The 16,807-nt window shown below is 44.1% G+C and overlaps 1 protein-coding gene across 4 annotated transcripts in view; it reads right to left on the bottom strand.

Annotated features, from left to right (window-relative positions):
- The window catches only part of SEMA6A (semaphorin 6A), a 214,032-nt gene that overhangs the window by 59,027 nt on the left and 138,198 nt on the right, over positions 1-16,807 (bottom strand). For all 4 annotated transcript variants that reach the window (XM_029571094.1, XM_029571069.1, XM_029571077.1 and 1 more), the window contains exons 7-10: positions 11,055-11,145; positions 2,141-2,260; positions 1,232-1,320; positions 92-309 (exon numbers count right to left, since the gene is read on the bottom strand). In XM_029571094.1, the coding sequence (XP_029426954.1) occupies positions 92-309; positions 1,232-1,320; positions 2,141-2,260; positions 11,055-11,145 (518 nt within the window). The remainder of the gene's footprint in view (positions 1-91; positions 310-1,231; positions 1,321-2,140; positions 2,261-11,054; positions 11,146-16,807) is intronic.

Here is a 16,807-nt window from a genome sequence, read left to right as displayed (position 1 = left end):
CTTTCAGAGGAACATCAACGCCACCATCCCTTCTCCCTCAAACCCTACAAACTTGTTAGGTGTTAAAGATGGCAAACCCCAAATAGCATACCTGTTGTAGGGTGTGGAGAAGGTGGCCAATACCACATCATGGCCATTGATGTGGATCACATCTGTCACGGCTTGTAGGATGTTGAAGTAAAAATGTGAATCACCAGGGACTGAGCAGTTCAGGCGGGCTTTGAGAAAAGATGTCCACTGTTTCTCCAGCACCCTCTGAGATCCCCCCATGTCATTCTTGCAGACCTGGGCAACTCTCGGAAAAACTACCTGCAGCAGGAGCATGAAAAATGAATACTACGGTACCCCTTTAAAATTACTGAATTCCTGCTTTCACACACATTGGGAGACCGCACTGTATGGGGAGGCCTTTAATATGATACCACATTTTATTCATCCGTGACAAATAACAAGCGGGGGGAAAATGCAGCTTTGGAACAGTGTGCTACAAAAGATAAGACTGTGGCATTTCAAACACAGCCATAAATCCGTCAGAAGATTGGTTCTCATATAAATTCATTTCCATAAAGACTGCTTAGCTTTCTATTTCCCCAAACAAAGGAGCATTTTACACTCACAATCCCTGCTTTCCATACTGCCCACCACTGGGTCTTATGTCTGCAGTTCTCAGAGATGTACAGCTCTCTCCATGCTATTATTTCCACTCTCCTTCACTCCTCTCTCCAGCGTCTTTCCAGGCCCAGCCAGCCTTCTGTGTAATTCCCGAGAAAGTTCCCATCATGTTAAAGAATACTATTTTGTAAATACACAGCCATTCCTTAGAACATGCAGAGAGAGAAAAATTGTGTGCTATAGATGCTCTGTCCTTGGTATCCCCTGTCCTCTTTCAACTCTGCCCATGGTTTTTGATGATCAGTCCATGACCTCCCCCTTTCCCCAGAAAACACAAGTAAATTATTATTTGCTTCAAGGGTTACAATTTGTAGATAAATTATACAGCTTTTCTACACATCTTGTTCTCACAATTCTGGGCAACAGTTGCCCTCCACACAGACAATTCAATCTTTCACTGCAACCAACCTTTGGCTTCAGCAATATGGCTCTTCCAAAAACGCTGACCTTGTCACTGTGATTAATGGTTTTCATTTCAAGGTCACTCACAGCAACACTGGATCATAAGCAATTTTTTTCTTGCAATGATAAGAGGAATTAGAAACTGTTTGCACCTTACCTTCCCAATACTATTGTATTCCACTGCTATTTCCCGATAGAAAAAATAGATAAAGTCGCCATAATCCACCGCCTGTATAAAGTATGGCTCTGCAAACAAACAAGACATTGTAATCATTTTATCTTCAAACACTGCTGAAAGATCTTGGCAACCATTAAATGCAATAAAAAAGACAGTAGTCAGTTTCTGTTCCTATCAAAGGGGTATCTAACTATAAGGTATACAAACAACTTCAGAATTAATTACATAAAAGCAAGTAAAATAAAGGAAATCTTATTATTTCTATGTTTGTGAAATATTATTACTGAATTTATTCTTTGTATTCTATTTTTAAACACTGGTCTCCCATTTTGTTCCTAGGTTGCAGACTTGATAAATAGGTTTTCACACATTTTTTTCTACAGGGGAAATATCCTTTACGACCAAGATCATATTTTTTTTACCTATTGACATATCAGGTAGTTAGAGGGGCATCACATGCCAGAAAAGACCTAAACCACTCAAGATTTTACTGTTAATAGGGCCCCAAGTCAACAATGCTAATTGTCTCCAAGCAGTATCTCAGGACAGAAGTGCATTGGTGCAGTCCCCAGAATGGTAAACTATTTGGACTTCAGCCCAGGCTTACAAAATGAGGAACTCAGGCCTGGGAAGATGAATGTAATGTATTCTATTACACTGGCGGCTGTAGTTCCGTTCAATGTCCCGTAACTCAGAGGGGGAAATAAGAGGGGGAGAGGAATAAATCAGCGTAGATAAAAGATGTAATATGGTACCTTCGATCTGACAGAAAGCAATGCTGAAATGAAAATAAGAGTCTGGTTTGTCAAGGTTGCTGGACTCTCGGCAAACAAGCTTTCCTCTTGGCTTTCCCTGCCTTTTCTTTCTTGCAGTTGATTGTTTACTCACCTTTCAGCCATTTTGAGTCATGTTTGACTGTCCGTAGGGTTGGATTGTCTCCAAGACTCCGGTAAATGACTGCATCAATGGCAAGGAAGTCGGTCACAGTGGCAGAATACAGCTTCCCATCTTTTTCAGTGGAGGGATAAGATGGAAGGAGACCGGGAAGAGATTGAGGAGAGGGGAAGGGTGAGGAAGAGGGGAAAAGGGCAAAAGAGAAGTGATCAGTTAGTTTCCCACATCAATTGCAAGAGATGAGTTGACAGAAATAATCTAAATTCAGATTTAAGATTTTGGCACAGACAGGCAGAACCAGAGAGCAGGGAGGGTAGTGGGGGTTGGAGAATGGGGAGAGGGGAGAGGGGAGAGAGAATCAGAGTGCCATGGCATCTCCCCTTTGAAGCAGCGATGGTGCACAGCCCTAAAGCATGTGGGAACAGGCCTTCCTATGAGCCAAATAATTGGTGTCTTCAAAATGTGGTACTTTAGGCTGTTGTCTATGCTGTGTATTCCCAAATCCAACTATGAATGCAAACTGTGCTTTGGAAACTTTGGGTAGAAATTCTAACTCTGCAGCTGTGACTGCAGATGTCATGTTTTTTTCATTTGCAAATTACATAGTGGTCTTTATTTTTCAGATGGGTTGCTGTGTATAATGGGGTAATCCCCAACTATGTCTCTGCCCTTCCAGCAGTGCACACCACTACCCTTAAGGATTTAGCAAACAGCATTACCAGGCCAGTATGGTCATTTCACACTACAGGACTTCCTCTCACAAACCTCTTGCCTTACATTAAATCTGCCTGCCCAGGAAAGAATTTATACAGTTCCAACTGGAAGGTGGAAGAGGTTTAAAGGAGCATGAGCAGCAGTTCCTTCCAGAGAGGACTCTTTCTAAACAAACCCTGTTTACTACTAAAGTTCAAACACTAACCTTCCCTCTTCCCAAACAAACTGTAAGAAAGGAAGCGATTTAACGCATCCGTCCTGAAGCTGTGCCAAACAACAATTTATTTCTACTCATATGAATGCCAAATAGCTGAAATGGTATTCAGCCACAGCTCAGTCCAAAACCTGAGGATTAGCCAAGTCACACAAATGCTAATATATTATTGTAATTTTGGTCAATATAGTAAAGTTTAAGGCATCTTAAAATATCATCATGACTAGTACTTGATGCAGTTGCTTTATTTTTTGATCATATTCCTAAGCCTCAAACCCACCCAACCATATGTAGAGGTTCCCCCGGTTAGCTTGCTGGCTGAAAATGGAGAGCTACAATGCTGGGCTCCATCAGGCAGGCGGGGGAGAGGATTAACCTCCTGGGCCCTTGGTGTGGTCATGAACATGGTTGTACTGGGTAGTCTTGATCCACTGCTTCTAATCACTGGGTAAGGGAGATTTCTCAGGAGGCACAAAAAGAACAAAATGGAAAAAAGTTACACTCTTCACAACATGCCTTAATGTACGATAGCAACAAAAAAATACAGTAATGGTGTTCAACATAAAAGTTTACTTGAGTTTGAAAATCCAAATCCAAGCCAGTACAGAAAAAATGAGAAACAGTGTCAGGAAAATCAAGGTTAGAAAAACCATTGTCTCTTAATCCCTAATACTCCTCCCTAGATGTTATTTTTGCCCCTGCCCCAGTAGTATCCACTTCCATGATCCCTTCCCCTTGGAGGGTAGGGTAAGTCTCTTTGTAATCCCAGCCTATACAAGGGCTGAAATGTTACAAAACCCACTTGTTCAAAACTAGCCTTCCAAAAACACCGATAAATCCAAAAACTTTCTCAGCGATGTCCAAGATCTCAAAAATGTTCACACTCTTCACCCTTGCTGTTGCTATCAGCAACAGTAAAAGAGATGGAATCCAGCCCTTCCAGCTACAAGATGTTTCCCTCCATCCAGTCACTGGTTCAACTCCAAAGTAGCAAAATCCTTCAAAATCTTCTACTCTCAAAACTCCTCTGTTGTTCAGTCCTCTTGAAGAGAGGCAATGACCATCAACACCATCTGGTCCGTCCACCTGGGAGATGGCAAAAGGCCAAGATCACATGACCTGGGGGACGTCTATCCCTCAGACACACCCCACAAAAAGGTGAGGATAATGCAAGGTGAGGACTCAAAAATGCAAAACCCTTCTAGAAGATGGCCAGGGCAAAAGTACTAGAGACAGACAAAGCCAGTTCACCCATATTTCCTAGCTGACTGTACCCTGAAGAATCATTTTTAAATTTCATTCTTAACAATGTAGTGCAGATTGCTCCTAACCATACTGGACTTGAAGAAAAGTGGATTCTTTGGAGTTTCTAATAACTTCTGTTGGATTCCATTAGTGAGAAGACTGGAGATTTGAGTTTAAAGAAGTAGAAAGGAGCTGTAACTTGCAGCTTTCCAGCAGTGAGGTGGAAGTTGGACATATAAAGGATTTCCAGTCAAGATTACTGAGAGTCAACCAGAAGGACTTAAACTCGAGAGCAAGAGAGAGACTCTTTATTCTCACTGGGGAAGCCCACAGTGAAAAGAAAGAGGAGATGCTGGTGCTTTGGGAGAATTAGGGGTAGATTTTAATGGGTACGCGCGGGCATCCATGTGCACGCGCTACCCAGCGCACACACATGGACGCCCGATTTTATAACATAAGCACGCAAGTGTGCACATGTTATAAAATTGGGGGTCAGCGTGCGCAAGGGGGTGCACATTTGTGCATCCTGTGCACCGACGCCCGCGGCTTTCACCCGTTCCCTCCCAGGCCACTCTGATTTCAGAGTGGCCTGGGAGGGAACTTCCCAACCTCCTACCTTAGCCTCCCTTTCCTTTCCCCTATCCAACCCACCCCCATCCCTAATCTAGGCCCTCCCCCCCCAAAAAAAATTGTTTTACCTGCTGTGCCTGCCTAGGGGCAGGCGCGGGATGCGCGCACTGGCACCCCGCCGGCATGCGATCCTCCGACACAGCGGAAAATGGCCGCTGTGCTGGAGGCCTCTGGCCCCGCCCCAGACCACCCCACCCCTTCCCAAAGCCCCGGGACTTAGATGCGTCCCGGGGCTTTATGCGCGTCGCCGGGCCTTTCTAAAATAGGCCCGGCGCTCGTAGGCTTTTAAAAATCCAGCCCTTAACCTGACAACTGTGGGTTATTGGAGGAGGAACAGAGAAAACTTTTGAAGTAAATTCTATTTTTGGGATATTGAACTGTTTGGAAACTGTAAGTGACTGTTATTCATTTTCCACCTTCTCCTTTTTTCCTTTAGGATTGGACTGTATCCTGAGATTCTTGTTTTGGTTTTTGAAAATCATATTGTTTTGGACTCTTCAATAAATTTGAGTTACTTTGGAACTACAAAACTGAGGTGTGGACCCTGTTTTGTGTGAGTCTCCCCTTGGCTTTCCCAGATTTTCTTGTCCCTGATTGGTTGGACTCTGGTGGTTTTTGTCAGTGCCGAAGCTGCAGAAGGGTCACGCACCACCCCTGCAGCTACCAAAGTTGACCTTGACAAAAAAGCAGTTACAGAAAAAAATGAACCAAATTGAAAATTTAGGGGCCACATATCCCTAACAGGCAGAGAGAGACAGAAAGTTCATTATCCAGTCACAATAGGCAGGCACTGATGCAGAGTTACATCTGATATTTCCCACCATAAGGACACTGAAGGAATTGGATGTCTACCTGCACCAGATGCACTACATTCTGGGCCAGATTCTTTAAGTGTCAGGCAGAGTAGGGCCACAAAAGAACAAAAAAAAAACAAACCATCAATAAGTTTGCTTGTCCAGTTTTGAGCAAGGTAATGAGGTTGCCATGTCAATACACTTTCACTTCTGTGTGTAGAGACTCTTTGGGATCTCCACTAGTTGGCCCTAGTGAAAAACCTGAATAGAAGCATATAGGAGTGGAGCAAACCACTCCTATATGTGTGGAGGCTGCAATGGTAGGCTCCAGCCTACTCAAGGGTAGGTTACATCACAGATCTGTGTGGCATTTTGTAGTTAACAGTCAGGAGCTGTTTTTATTTCCTGGTTTCTCTATTCTTGGTGGGCTAGGCCTTATACCCCAGGCTATCCAGGATAGAAAGAGAGAAGACCTGCTGTTTCCCTTTCACATCCAGGAGATGGGCAGTAGTGGTTCTGTTTGAGAGACTTAAGTATTTTTGTAGAGATTTTTGACTTTTTGGTTTGGAAGGAAGATTTGTCTGCCACCCTTCCTGCCCAGGAGGGGGGAATAAAATAGTATTTCCCTGCTAGCCTAAGAGGGCCCTTTCATCCAAAATCCTCAGAACATCCAGAAATAAAGAACCGTGAATAAGAGTTGTTTTTTTTGCCTGGAGACCCCCAATGGAGTCTTCACCTCCAGGGAAAAGAGAAACTGAAAGAGTTGGAGAGACGGGAGAACAACAGGGCCTCGAGTGTTTGATGGAGAGGGAATTCCACCCACATCTAGGAGACCCCTGCCCACCTGGGATCCTTACTGTTCCATGCCCTGGAGGGCAACATATTCCTGGGACCCCCTAATACCGAGAGACAGAACACTTGCATAGAAAACTGAAGTTTTGAAAAAGTCTGGATATGAATGTCAGTTAATGACAGCGAAGAAGTGCAAGCCAGAGTGTCCAACCTCTTTATTTTGAAACCTACACCCTCACCGCATTGATTCAATACCCACAACCAGAGTCATCCTCTACACTTTGGGCCCTGGGGGTCCGGTCTCCTCTCCATTCAAAGAATCCATACCCTGGGGCTGCTGGACTGTGTGAGGGGCTTAGCTCCAGGACTGAGTGTGACCCCTGCCTTTCTAGATAATTCCAGAAGACAGGCTACGTATGTATCCTGCACAGTTTTGGTGTAGGGACTTCTTTTGCTCAAGGATTGCTTTTCCTGCTGCTTCTGAAAGGGAAGAGTGACAAAATGCGTGTGCAAAAAGTGGTATGAAAGGATTGTCAAATGCTTAGAGTAATCACTTTTGGACAAAAGTCCCAGAACGCTTTGTTTCGCACAGCATTTGGTTTGTAAAATTCTCCTATCTTCCTTTTTCGTAAGCTGCAGGGAATTAAATCTTTACACAAAAGCTGTGCTTTTCCAAAGTGTGAATGTGAATGTGCTTATAAAGAAGGTGTTTCTGCATGCCTCCTGGCCTCTCATATAATCTTGGAGCATGAGTCGGCATTGCTCAGCAGGGCTCCCCCTTTGCACACAATATACGCCATCAAGGAAGCAGACATGGCCATAACCTTAGCAATGATGCCACATCAAAACATCTGGAGAAGCTAAGCGAGGGGCTGACAGACTTAAAGTTCCAAAAATGTACATGAACCCCCCCCCCCATTTCCCCCTCCCCCACTTTTCTATCAACTTGACCACCACAATTATGTTGTTACATGAAAGTACAAGAGCAATCATAAATGTCATAGATGGTGTACATGAGGCTTCTGCTTTCAAATCAAAATACTTGACTTTTATTTTACACTCGACTGAAGGATGAAGCTTCCATTTGCTAAACCTGCCCTACTTGATTCTCCTTCAGCAAAACCTCAAGGGCCCATGTGACCCATCCTAGTTTATAGCTTCTGTGACAAAAACCATTATCTTGCTCTGAAGAGACTTCAGCTGGACTGAGCCTCCAGACGTTGCTTCTGCCACCCTTGCTTCCAAGGCCTTTCCACCTGATCCACCTTCACTAACTCTTATGATTAAAAAAAAAAAAAAAAATGTGAGAGCAGCCTATCAAACCTCTCTTCCAGACCACAACGCTGGTTAACTCACCTTTGGATTATAATTTCTCGGCCTACAGCACCATCAGTCATACCACTTTTAGAAAATGGTTGGAGGAAAAAAAAAAAGTGGACATGGTGCGATTTGTCAGGCGGTATCCATGGGATGTTCCAAGGCAAACGTCAACGCAAAATCAACATGCCATGCGGCGCATAAGCATAACTTTCGTTGACAGCTTGCTAACTTCAGGCTTTATTCCAACCTTACTGTATGCACAGTACACAATGTGCCATCACAAAAAAAAAGGATTTTAAATAATTTTTATTCCAAAAGCAAAGTCTGAAGTGATTTTTTTTGTACCGCCCCCCTGCATTTTATCAGAATTACCACCACAACACATTCTTGCTTTTACATTAAAAGGACTCAGATTTACTTTATGGCAATTAGGGTGTGTCAGATTTCTTCTTTTTTTTTATGCCCGCTATCGTTTGTCAGTGCATGCATGTACATGCTTATTGCTCTTCATTCTCTCAAGGCAAGCCTCCAAACAAACCGCTTCCTCCTGCGGGGGGGGGGGGGGGACGACTTCCTGTTTGGAAAGGAAGCCCATGGTGATGGTAGTGGTGGTGGAGGTGGGTGTTGGGTGCCTGGTGATGAAGGGGTGAGGCCTCCTCAGGAACCGTTAGCAGCACACTCAGTGACAAGCTGGTGCAGCCGCTGATCATCATTTCTCCCTACCAGTCAGACCCAGGACATGCCCGAGTACCCTACGTTCGGCAAAGGGAGGGAAGGGAGGGGGTGAACATGCGCGTAAACTGGGATTGGAGAGAGAGTAAAGGCCTGTTGGGCAGGGCATATGGAGGGATTGGAGAACTGTGTGTGGGGGGGGGTTGGGGGGGGAGGGCGTGGGGGCTGGGGAGGAGGAGAGATGGAGGAAGGAGTAGAGACCCACAGGGCAGGGGTGTTGGCAAGTGTTTTGGAGGAAGGGAAAGGCAGGGCTGAGTTGCAATAGCTTGCTCCATAATGATAACGCAATTGTGCAGCTTTAGCCATATTATTTATTTATTTTTATTTATTTATTTATTTAAAAACTTTTATATACCGGTATTAGTATGCATACATCATACCGGTTTACAATGTAACTTAAAAGGCAGAAATTACAATGAACAGGGAGGGCGAACAAGGAGGAGTATACAAAGAGCAGGAGGTGGAGGAATTAAAGCAATAAATAAAACTGCAATCTCTTTTTTAAGAGATTACAAATCACTTAAAAAAGGATTTTAAATGGGAACGGGATGTCTCAGGGACTTTGTGCTGGGATACAAATCGGTCATTTGACTGAACTAGGCTCAGGTGTGTAGTATGTGAGCAACTGTCACCTTACAACCTTTTAATGACTTACGTTAACTGACCTGGTTGTCTACATTTAATTTCTACCAGGGTAGAGATGCCCCCATATCAATCATTGGTGATTCCAGCAGGGGCTGAGGGCTGGAAAGACTCTACAGGAATAAGGCATGATGGCAATAATTGGGAAGCAGGCATGTAAAATATGAAATGATTAAACGTTTAACTGGTAAGTATTAGTGTCCAATCCTATGTATTAGTCCTATCGTTAGTATATTGCAGTTAACAATTAACCCAGAGCTCTGAAAAATACAGCTATTTCTATATTCATTTAATCCCTTTACTTGGGAAGAAAGGACCAAACCTGTTCAGAACTGGGGGACCAATCACTAGTCAGAATGGATTGGTCCCCTAGATCTGAATGAGGATTAGTTCCTTCTTTCCAAATGAAGAGAATCGATAAATTTAGAATTAGCTGTCATCACTCTGGGGGTCCCTCATCTGCCCGGGCTGATGGTAACAGGAGCAGTGATGAACTTCTAAATCATTAAGTGGTTAACATTTGAATCGTCTAAATGGTTACTTTGTTAGACAATATTTATATCCCTATTGGGAAGTGTACATGGGCACTGTCGAAGATTAGAACCAGAAGGATAGGTAGTGTTCCTAACCTAGAACATTTTACAAGCACTCCCTTTAGGGATGTGCATCATTTTTATAACAAATTAAAATATCGTACGATATTTCATAATTCGTCATGTATCAGGGGTCCTGAAAATGATAGGAAAACCCCATGAAATTTCGTGTGGTTTTCTTATCGTTTTGGGGGGTGGGGGAGAAAGGGCACACAGAAATAAAAACACCCCAAACCCACCCCAACCCTTCAGATCTAATTATTTACAATCCCCCAACCCTCCCGATCCCCCCAAAACTTGCCTAAAGTCCCTGGTGGTCCAGCTGGGGTCCCGGGAGCGATGTCCCCCTCTCAGGACGTCAGCTGCCACTAATCAAAATGGCGCTGATGGCCCTTTGCACTTACCATGTGACAGGAGCTATCGGTGCCATTGGCTGGCCCCTGTCACATGGTAGGAGCAATGGATGGCCCATGCCATTTTTTAAGGGCAAAGGGTCACCGGCACCATTTTGTTTACTGGCAGCCGACAGCCCGAGAGTGGGAGATCGCTCCCAGGAACCCCACTGGACCACCAGGGACTTTAGGCATGTTTTGGGGGGGTCGGGAGGGTGGGGGATTGTAAATAATTAAATGTGAAGGATCTGGGTGTTTTGTTTTGGTTTTTTTTCAGATCGGGACAGCCGAAAAAAAAACCCGGCCAGAACCACGGGAAACAAAATTTCACGCGGTTCTACGAAAACGAAACCAGAAACGATTGCCGGTATGATACACATCTCTAACTCCCTTTGCTAATTAGTCACGACAGACCACGGCTCATATCTATTTTTAATAGCCTAAACGTCTTTCACACATTTGAAAAGCTTAGGATTTTGCATCAAAGACAGAGGTGTGGAATCACCAAGCTTTAAACTAACACTGATTGAATAAGAAAGCAATTTAATCAGAATATTTTAGACTAATATAAATAACCAGATACGATTCCACTATCTAAGCCCCCTGCCTATCCCTAATTATTGAGCACCCCCTTTTAAACCACTGTTTTGTTTTGTTTTTTTAACACTGTGTAAACCATTCTTAAACCAACATTTCTCTCCAGCCTTCTGTTTATAAGGCATATTTAGTGAGGTATTTTGTTGTGTTAAAACAAAGAAACCCCTAACAACCCCCTTTTCTTTTCATTAGCATAGCCAATGCAGTCAGAAGGGAATGTAAAGGGAAAGGCTGCTTGATTACCTGCGAACAGTGCAACATTGGCATGCTTTGCATCATAGGGACACCGAGCCATCCCACTGATTTCCTCATCAAGGTACTCCAGTGTCTCCATCTGGAAGAAGGAACAGGCACTGAATCAGGATCACCTTGCAGTTAAAAAAAATACACAGTCACCAGGAGAATGCTGTTTCCTTTTCTGAAAAAAAAAGGTTTTTGGTTTTTTTTTTTTAAAACAGACAGGCAACACCACAGCACCAAATTGATGGGGGGGGGGAAGCACCCAAAATAAGCCAGCAGTAGAAAAAAATGGAGCTGGCACTTGGTCCACACATTTTGGCCATCCATTTTGCCAGTCCTCTGCTCTCTCTCTCTCTCTCTCTCCCCCCTAAAACTTCACTCACTCCGGTGCACACCAATGGCAGAGTAAGACATCGCCCTCAGTTCTCTTTCACATCCGTCCTTTGACAGCTTTCAAATGCTGGCATACATTAAACAACCAGAAGTAAAAAAAAAAAAAAGCCCAAGCTCTTTCAGAAAAGAAATCCAGTGAGGTTTCCCTTGACCTTTTCCTTCCCTTCTCCCTCGACAGCGCTTTCACAAAAAGTCGCAGTCTGATTTGTTATCCGAACACGAGTTTCTTATAAAACTGCGACAAGCTATGTGGTCTGTGGTTCTGGCAGACAGTCAAAAGTTATTCTCAACACACAATGATGCAAGAGAAAAGCATTCATTCACAAGAATACACTGGTAGTCCTACCAGCAAGATACAAAACACTGGGGCATTTTGTAATTTTTATATAGTGGGTTTTTTTTTCATTTCTTAAAACTGACACTGCTTATAACTATGAAACAATTATATACAAATAACATGATTTGCATGCCTTAATGGATGTTGTGGTGTTTATGTTTCTCCAATGAGCATGTGTCATGCCGATATCATCTTATTGCGGAGCAGGAATTAATCCAAATCTGCAGAAATCTCAGACTCGTGTAAAAAACTCTCTCTTTAACCCACCTCCTTCCCCTGGGAAATTAATCCATTGAAGAGCACCAATAATTATACAAAAAAAAAACCCTATAAACTATGCATTGAAGTTCAAGAGGTTGCAGGAAAAAAAAAATCCACTCGAAGGCGCTGACTCTACAAATCTGAGATTCATATATCACATGTCCTCGGTGAGCTTTAAATGTGAGTATAATTCATCTAACATATTCAACGTACAGGCGCAGAGCACCCTGTGTAAATCAAACTCAAGAGTTCACAACCACAAACTGTGGAAAATCATCTATCTCGCCATTTCAGGCCACCGCAGTCAACATTTTGTTCGTAAGTTACGAGGCCCCAAAATCAGTCAACGGATGATTTGTCATCATTTGAGTCCCGTCAGATATCCGCTCCATCCAGTCTTTCAGAGGGCAACTGGATAGGGCGCGCTGCAGATCTGGGAAAGCAGTGAAAGTGGTAGGGAAGTGTTTCCTCTGCTCATGCATGGCAAGTAGCATTCCATGCTCATCCGCCCTTTCAGCCGGAGATAGCACCAGAAGCTTCTCCAAACTCTCTCGCTCCTGCTTGGGGGAGGGGGGGGGGGGGAGATGTCACCACTAACGTCGGGAGGGAAAAAAAAAAAAACAAGAGAGGGAAAGTCAGCGCAGGGGTCTCGGTGACCTCTTGCTGGCCCGCTGAGACATTCCAAGGGGGAGGGGGGTGGGTGGGGGGTGGGCTTCTGTAGCATGGGGCAACAGGTGATGGAATCGACACGGCCTATATGTCACAGAGATGAAACGCCTGTGTGAAGGAGGAGCAGAGCCATTTATATTTTGCACATTATAGTGCCAAGAAGAATCTCCGAAGAACCTTGACAAATAAGCAGAGAGCATGCAGAAGAGGGGAGTGACGGCAGTCCTTGCATTCACTACTACTAGCATTAATCGCCCTGAGCACTGAGCAATGACGCCGGCAGCATTGGAACAGCCAACTCTTGGTTTGAAATAGGAAACCCCAGCTGTGGGCTGTCCGGAGGGAGGCAGAGGAGACGGGAGAAATCTGTTATCGGAGCAGTTGCAGAGACGTGGGTTCTCTTCGGATCGAGTGTCCAGTGGAGTAACAGGAAATAAGCTTGTTCCTGAAACAGAAGCCTCTTTTCAGGGCAAGTGGAGGAGATAAACACGACAGCAGGAGAAGCTGCTCTGTGCATCTTCAGGCCTGCTTTCCAGTCTAAAGCTGTTAAAACCTATGCAGTACAGAGAGCAAGGTGGGAGGTAGCTCTTTTCAGCCCTGCTCTGTTAATGGTTTCAGTTCTGCTAGAGCCAAATTAACATCAGCTCTGTCATTGCTAATTAAGGGCCTATTTTACTAAGGCTTTTCTCCCATTCTGTGTCTATGGGAAAATGCTTGGTAAATCAGGCCCTACATTTGCTTACTCTTAGGTTAAATAAAAAAGGTCATCAATAATTCTTCGGCCAAGAAACTGAGGTTAGACAGGAACAGAATGTGCGTCCTGCCGCGCGCTGGCAGGCTCCGGCTAGCGCGACACTGCAGGGGACTGTACAGCTCTTTTCTTTGCGCCACGGTGGCGCTGCGCTTCCTTGCAGGAGCTCCACGTTAAGTTTCCCCCCCCGAGTCTGACTTCTGCTCTTCGGTGTAGCCGGGGCTTAGGACACTGCAGAGTCAGCCCCCAGGAGGAAGTCTCAGCCGGCCACCGGACCACAGGGACAGCTGCCAAGCATGCATGCATAAGCGGGATCTGGAGGGAGCCTCGGACTGTGGCCCCTGGCAGAGGAATGGCACTGCAAAGGGGAGTGGGGAGTTTTAATCCAGTTTATTCATGGACACTTGTGAAATGGAACGCAAGATGAAACCTGGCCAAAAACAGGCTTATGTTTTCATGTGAATGATCTCCATTAAGGGTGTGTTGATAGAAAGTACAGCGTGGTGAGCCCATCAGATGATGCTTTTATGCCCACCAATCGTAGAAGCAGGAAAGGATTTTGCAAGTCCCCAGTAAGCCGCAGAAACCCCTCCCCTCATAGGAGACAAGCCGTTTAGCGTCATTATTGCATATTTTTGTTTATGTAAACAAAGACATGTGAGGAAATAATTTAAATCCAAAAATAATATTTCTTTTTTTTTTTTTGATGATCCGGTGCAATCACGAGATTTCCAAATGTCACGTTCAAAGTAACCTCTTTAATTAGTTTCATGCTGATGTTATCACTGTATCGGTTACAGAATTCCTAAGCTTCTGCACGGTTTCCTGGTGAGGTCCCTCCCGAAGAAGCCGACGGGCAAACCATGGCCATGTGGGGGGACTTTAGGAAGTGCAATAAAACGAGGAAGCCCAATTCCACTACTGCAGTGCTTCATCAAAAAAGAAAAAAAAGCAAATATTAAAGAAAAAGGAAGGACTGTTTTTCAAAACAGATGCTGTTTGGAAGACTGCAGCCTCCTATGGTAATTGATTGCTGTGTTCATTTACAGTAATACTGAAAGTTTTAAAAATAAATGCCAAAATGATGTAATGCTTCCTGCCGGAATCTTAATTTAACTGTCATTCAAATAACCCAGCATGTTTATATGGTGCTTACTGTGTCCACACATATGGCACGTGCATATATCTATCTGGATAAGTTATTTATTTGTGTGTGCCTGGCTAAGAGGAGATCACATGACCTTTCTATTGCAGCCAAAGGCCCCGGTGAGGATCCAAGGCCTTGATTTGAGGCATGGAACAGCTTTTGCATAATCTCTCCCTCTCCAATCCCGTCTTCCCAGCAGCCTCACAACACCCACAGGGCCTCATTTACTAAGGTTTTTTCCCCGTTCTTTGCCTGTGGGGAAAAAGGATTAGTAAGTGAGGCCCAAAGCTTAGCTTAGGCGTCCTCTTGCTTTCCTTTTTCCATCCTAAAAGAAAATGATTTCATTTTGTTTTGTTTTGTGTCTCTTGCTATGTTTCACTTCAGCAGCTTTTCACATTCATTGACTGTTATTGTATTTATTACTAAGCCATTTATATATGTACGTTTTTATGTAGGTAGCACTTGTAAACCGTCATGAACTCTCAGAGAAATGTGCGGGTGGAAAACTTTTTAAGTAAAACAAATAAATTAAATGTTATACAATATTCTTAAAATGTATTTCACTACATGCAGTATTGCATTTATTTTGTGGATGGTTATTTTACTGATACCTATGTCTTTTCATTTACTTCTACTCATACATTTACAGTAGTGCTCATTATAGATTATTCATAGTTCGGTTTTTTATGTCTTTGAAGTGTGTGCCATTTTCTTATTCTTCCTGTTGATTGTGGTCGCTGGCCTCTGTTTTTTGTTTTTTGTTTTTGCTCTCTTCTCCTTCCCCCCAGCACTCAGCAACTTCATTTTTCTCTGTTCTATCATTTTCCTGACCTAACAAAACTGAAAAATATGACTTTTTTTTTAATTTGCTTAAAATATTATTGAATCTTAATTCACCTCTGCATTTGAGGGAAAGGAACCACTTTGGGCTCTGAAAACTAATCAGATATCATTTTTGTATGTAAATTATAATCTGATTGATCCACTATATCCTTGATTGATACACTCTCCAGACCACTAGCTTGCCTTAGAAGCTGGCTACTCAAGAGTCTGTAGCAAGTTACTACAAATCTCTTCAGGGGGAGTTGAAGTTGGAAAGAATAGTGAGGATATTCTCCCTCCTTTCAGGATCTTCAATATCTCTTGCCTCCCCTTCTTCCTCTGCCTTGCCCATCCAGCTGCCCACCCATATCTGTGTGCATATTTTACTTTCTCTTCATCACTTATTCAGGTCCTCTTCTCCCCTCCACCTCCCTCCTTCCTCTCTACCTATTCTCCCCTCCACTTTCTTCTCATCCTCCTATCTCCCCCTCTTCAGATGTCTTTCATCCCTTTCAAGCCCTCCCCGCTTTCTGGGTCCCTTCAACCCTTTCCGATTCCTCTCCTCCTTCCCTTCATCTTCCTCTCTCTCTCTCCCCTTTCTCCCTTGTGATTCCTCTTCTTCTCCTTTCTTCAGTCGGAGTGGTGGCATGCTAACCGTCAGTAAAAACACACATTCCCAGTCTCTATGATGGTGCCTCCTCCCTCCCCACCCACCCCCCACACTTTTCCAAGCCTGCTAGGGCAGGAAGGAGGAGTTACGGAGGGAACCAGAAGCACCTCACCTCGCTCGCCACCATTCAGAGGGAGAAGGGGGCAGAGATGGAGATTTAAGTTCTTGTCGGTAGCCGGCAGAGTGGACTCTGCAAAACGCAGGCACTCCTGCTTTATCAGGACCAAAGTGGGGGCAGACAAAAATGCCCATACAACAATGCAAATTGCTCGGCTTTAAATTCCAAGCAGATTGAAAACAAAAGAACATTGTACGCAGGATTCCTTATTAATAGGTGGTGGAGGGCATGGACGATATTTATAAGATATCAGAGGTGCTATATACATTAGAACTAGATGCCTTAGGACTACAGCAGGGATCTGTGTCCTCCGGGGGTCCAAAACAGATTTCTTGGGGGAAATACCTGCACGGTAGAAAACGGACATCAGAGCCTCAAAGTAGGACATCTCATGAGGTCTCCTTAGCTTTCATCCTGTTGAGTCACACAAAATGAGTGGCAATTTTTCCTTTTCACCCAGCAGCGTCCTCCTGGCGTCTTTGTTCTTCCAGCTGAATCAGAATCAGCCTGGGATCCGGTAACATGAGCCTTCATTTGCAACTCCCTAGGGGCTTCCCCCCACCCCTTATTTTACATCCCCTCCTAACT

Source organism: Rhinatrema bivittatum, chromosome 1 (genome assembly GCF_901001135.1).
Source record: "Rhinatrema bivittatum chromosome 1, aRhiBiv1.1, whole genome shotgun sequence".
NCBI lineage: Eukaryota > Metazoa > Chordata > Amphibia > Gymnophiona > Rhinatrematidae > Rhinatrema > Rhinatrema bivittatum.
This window is presented reverse-complemented; position numbering and strand designations above follow the sequence as displayed.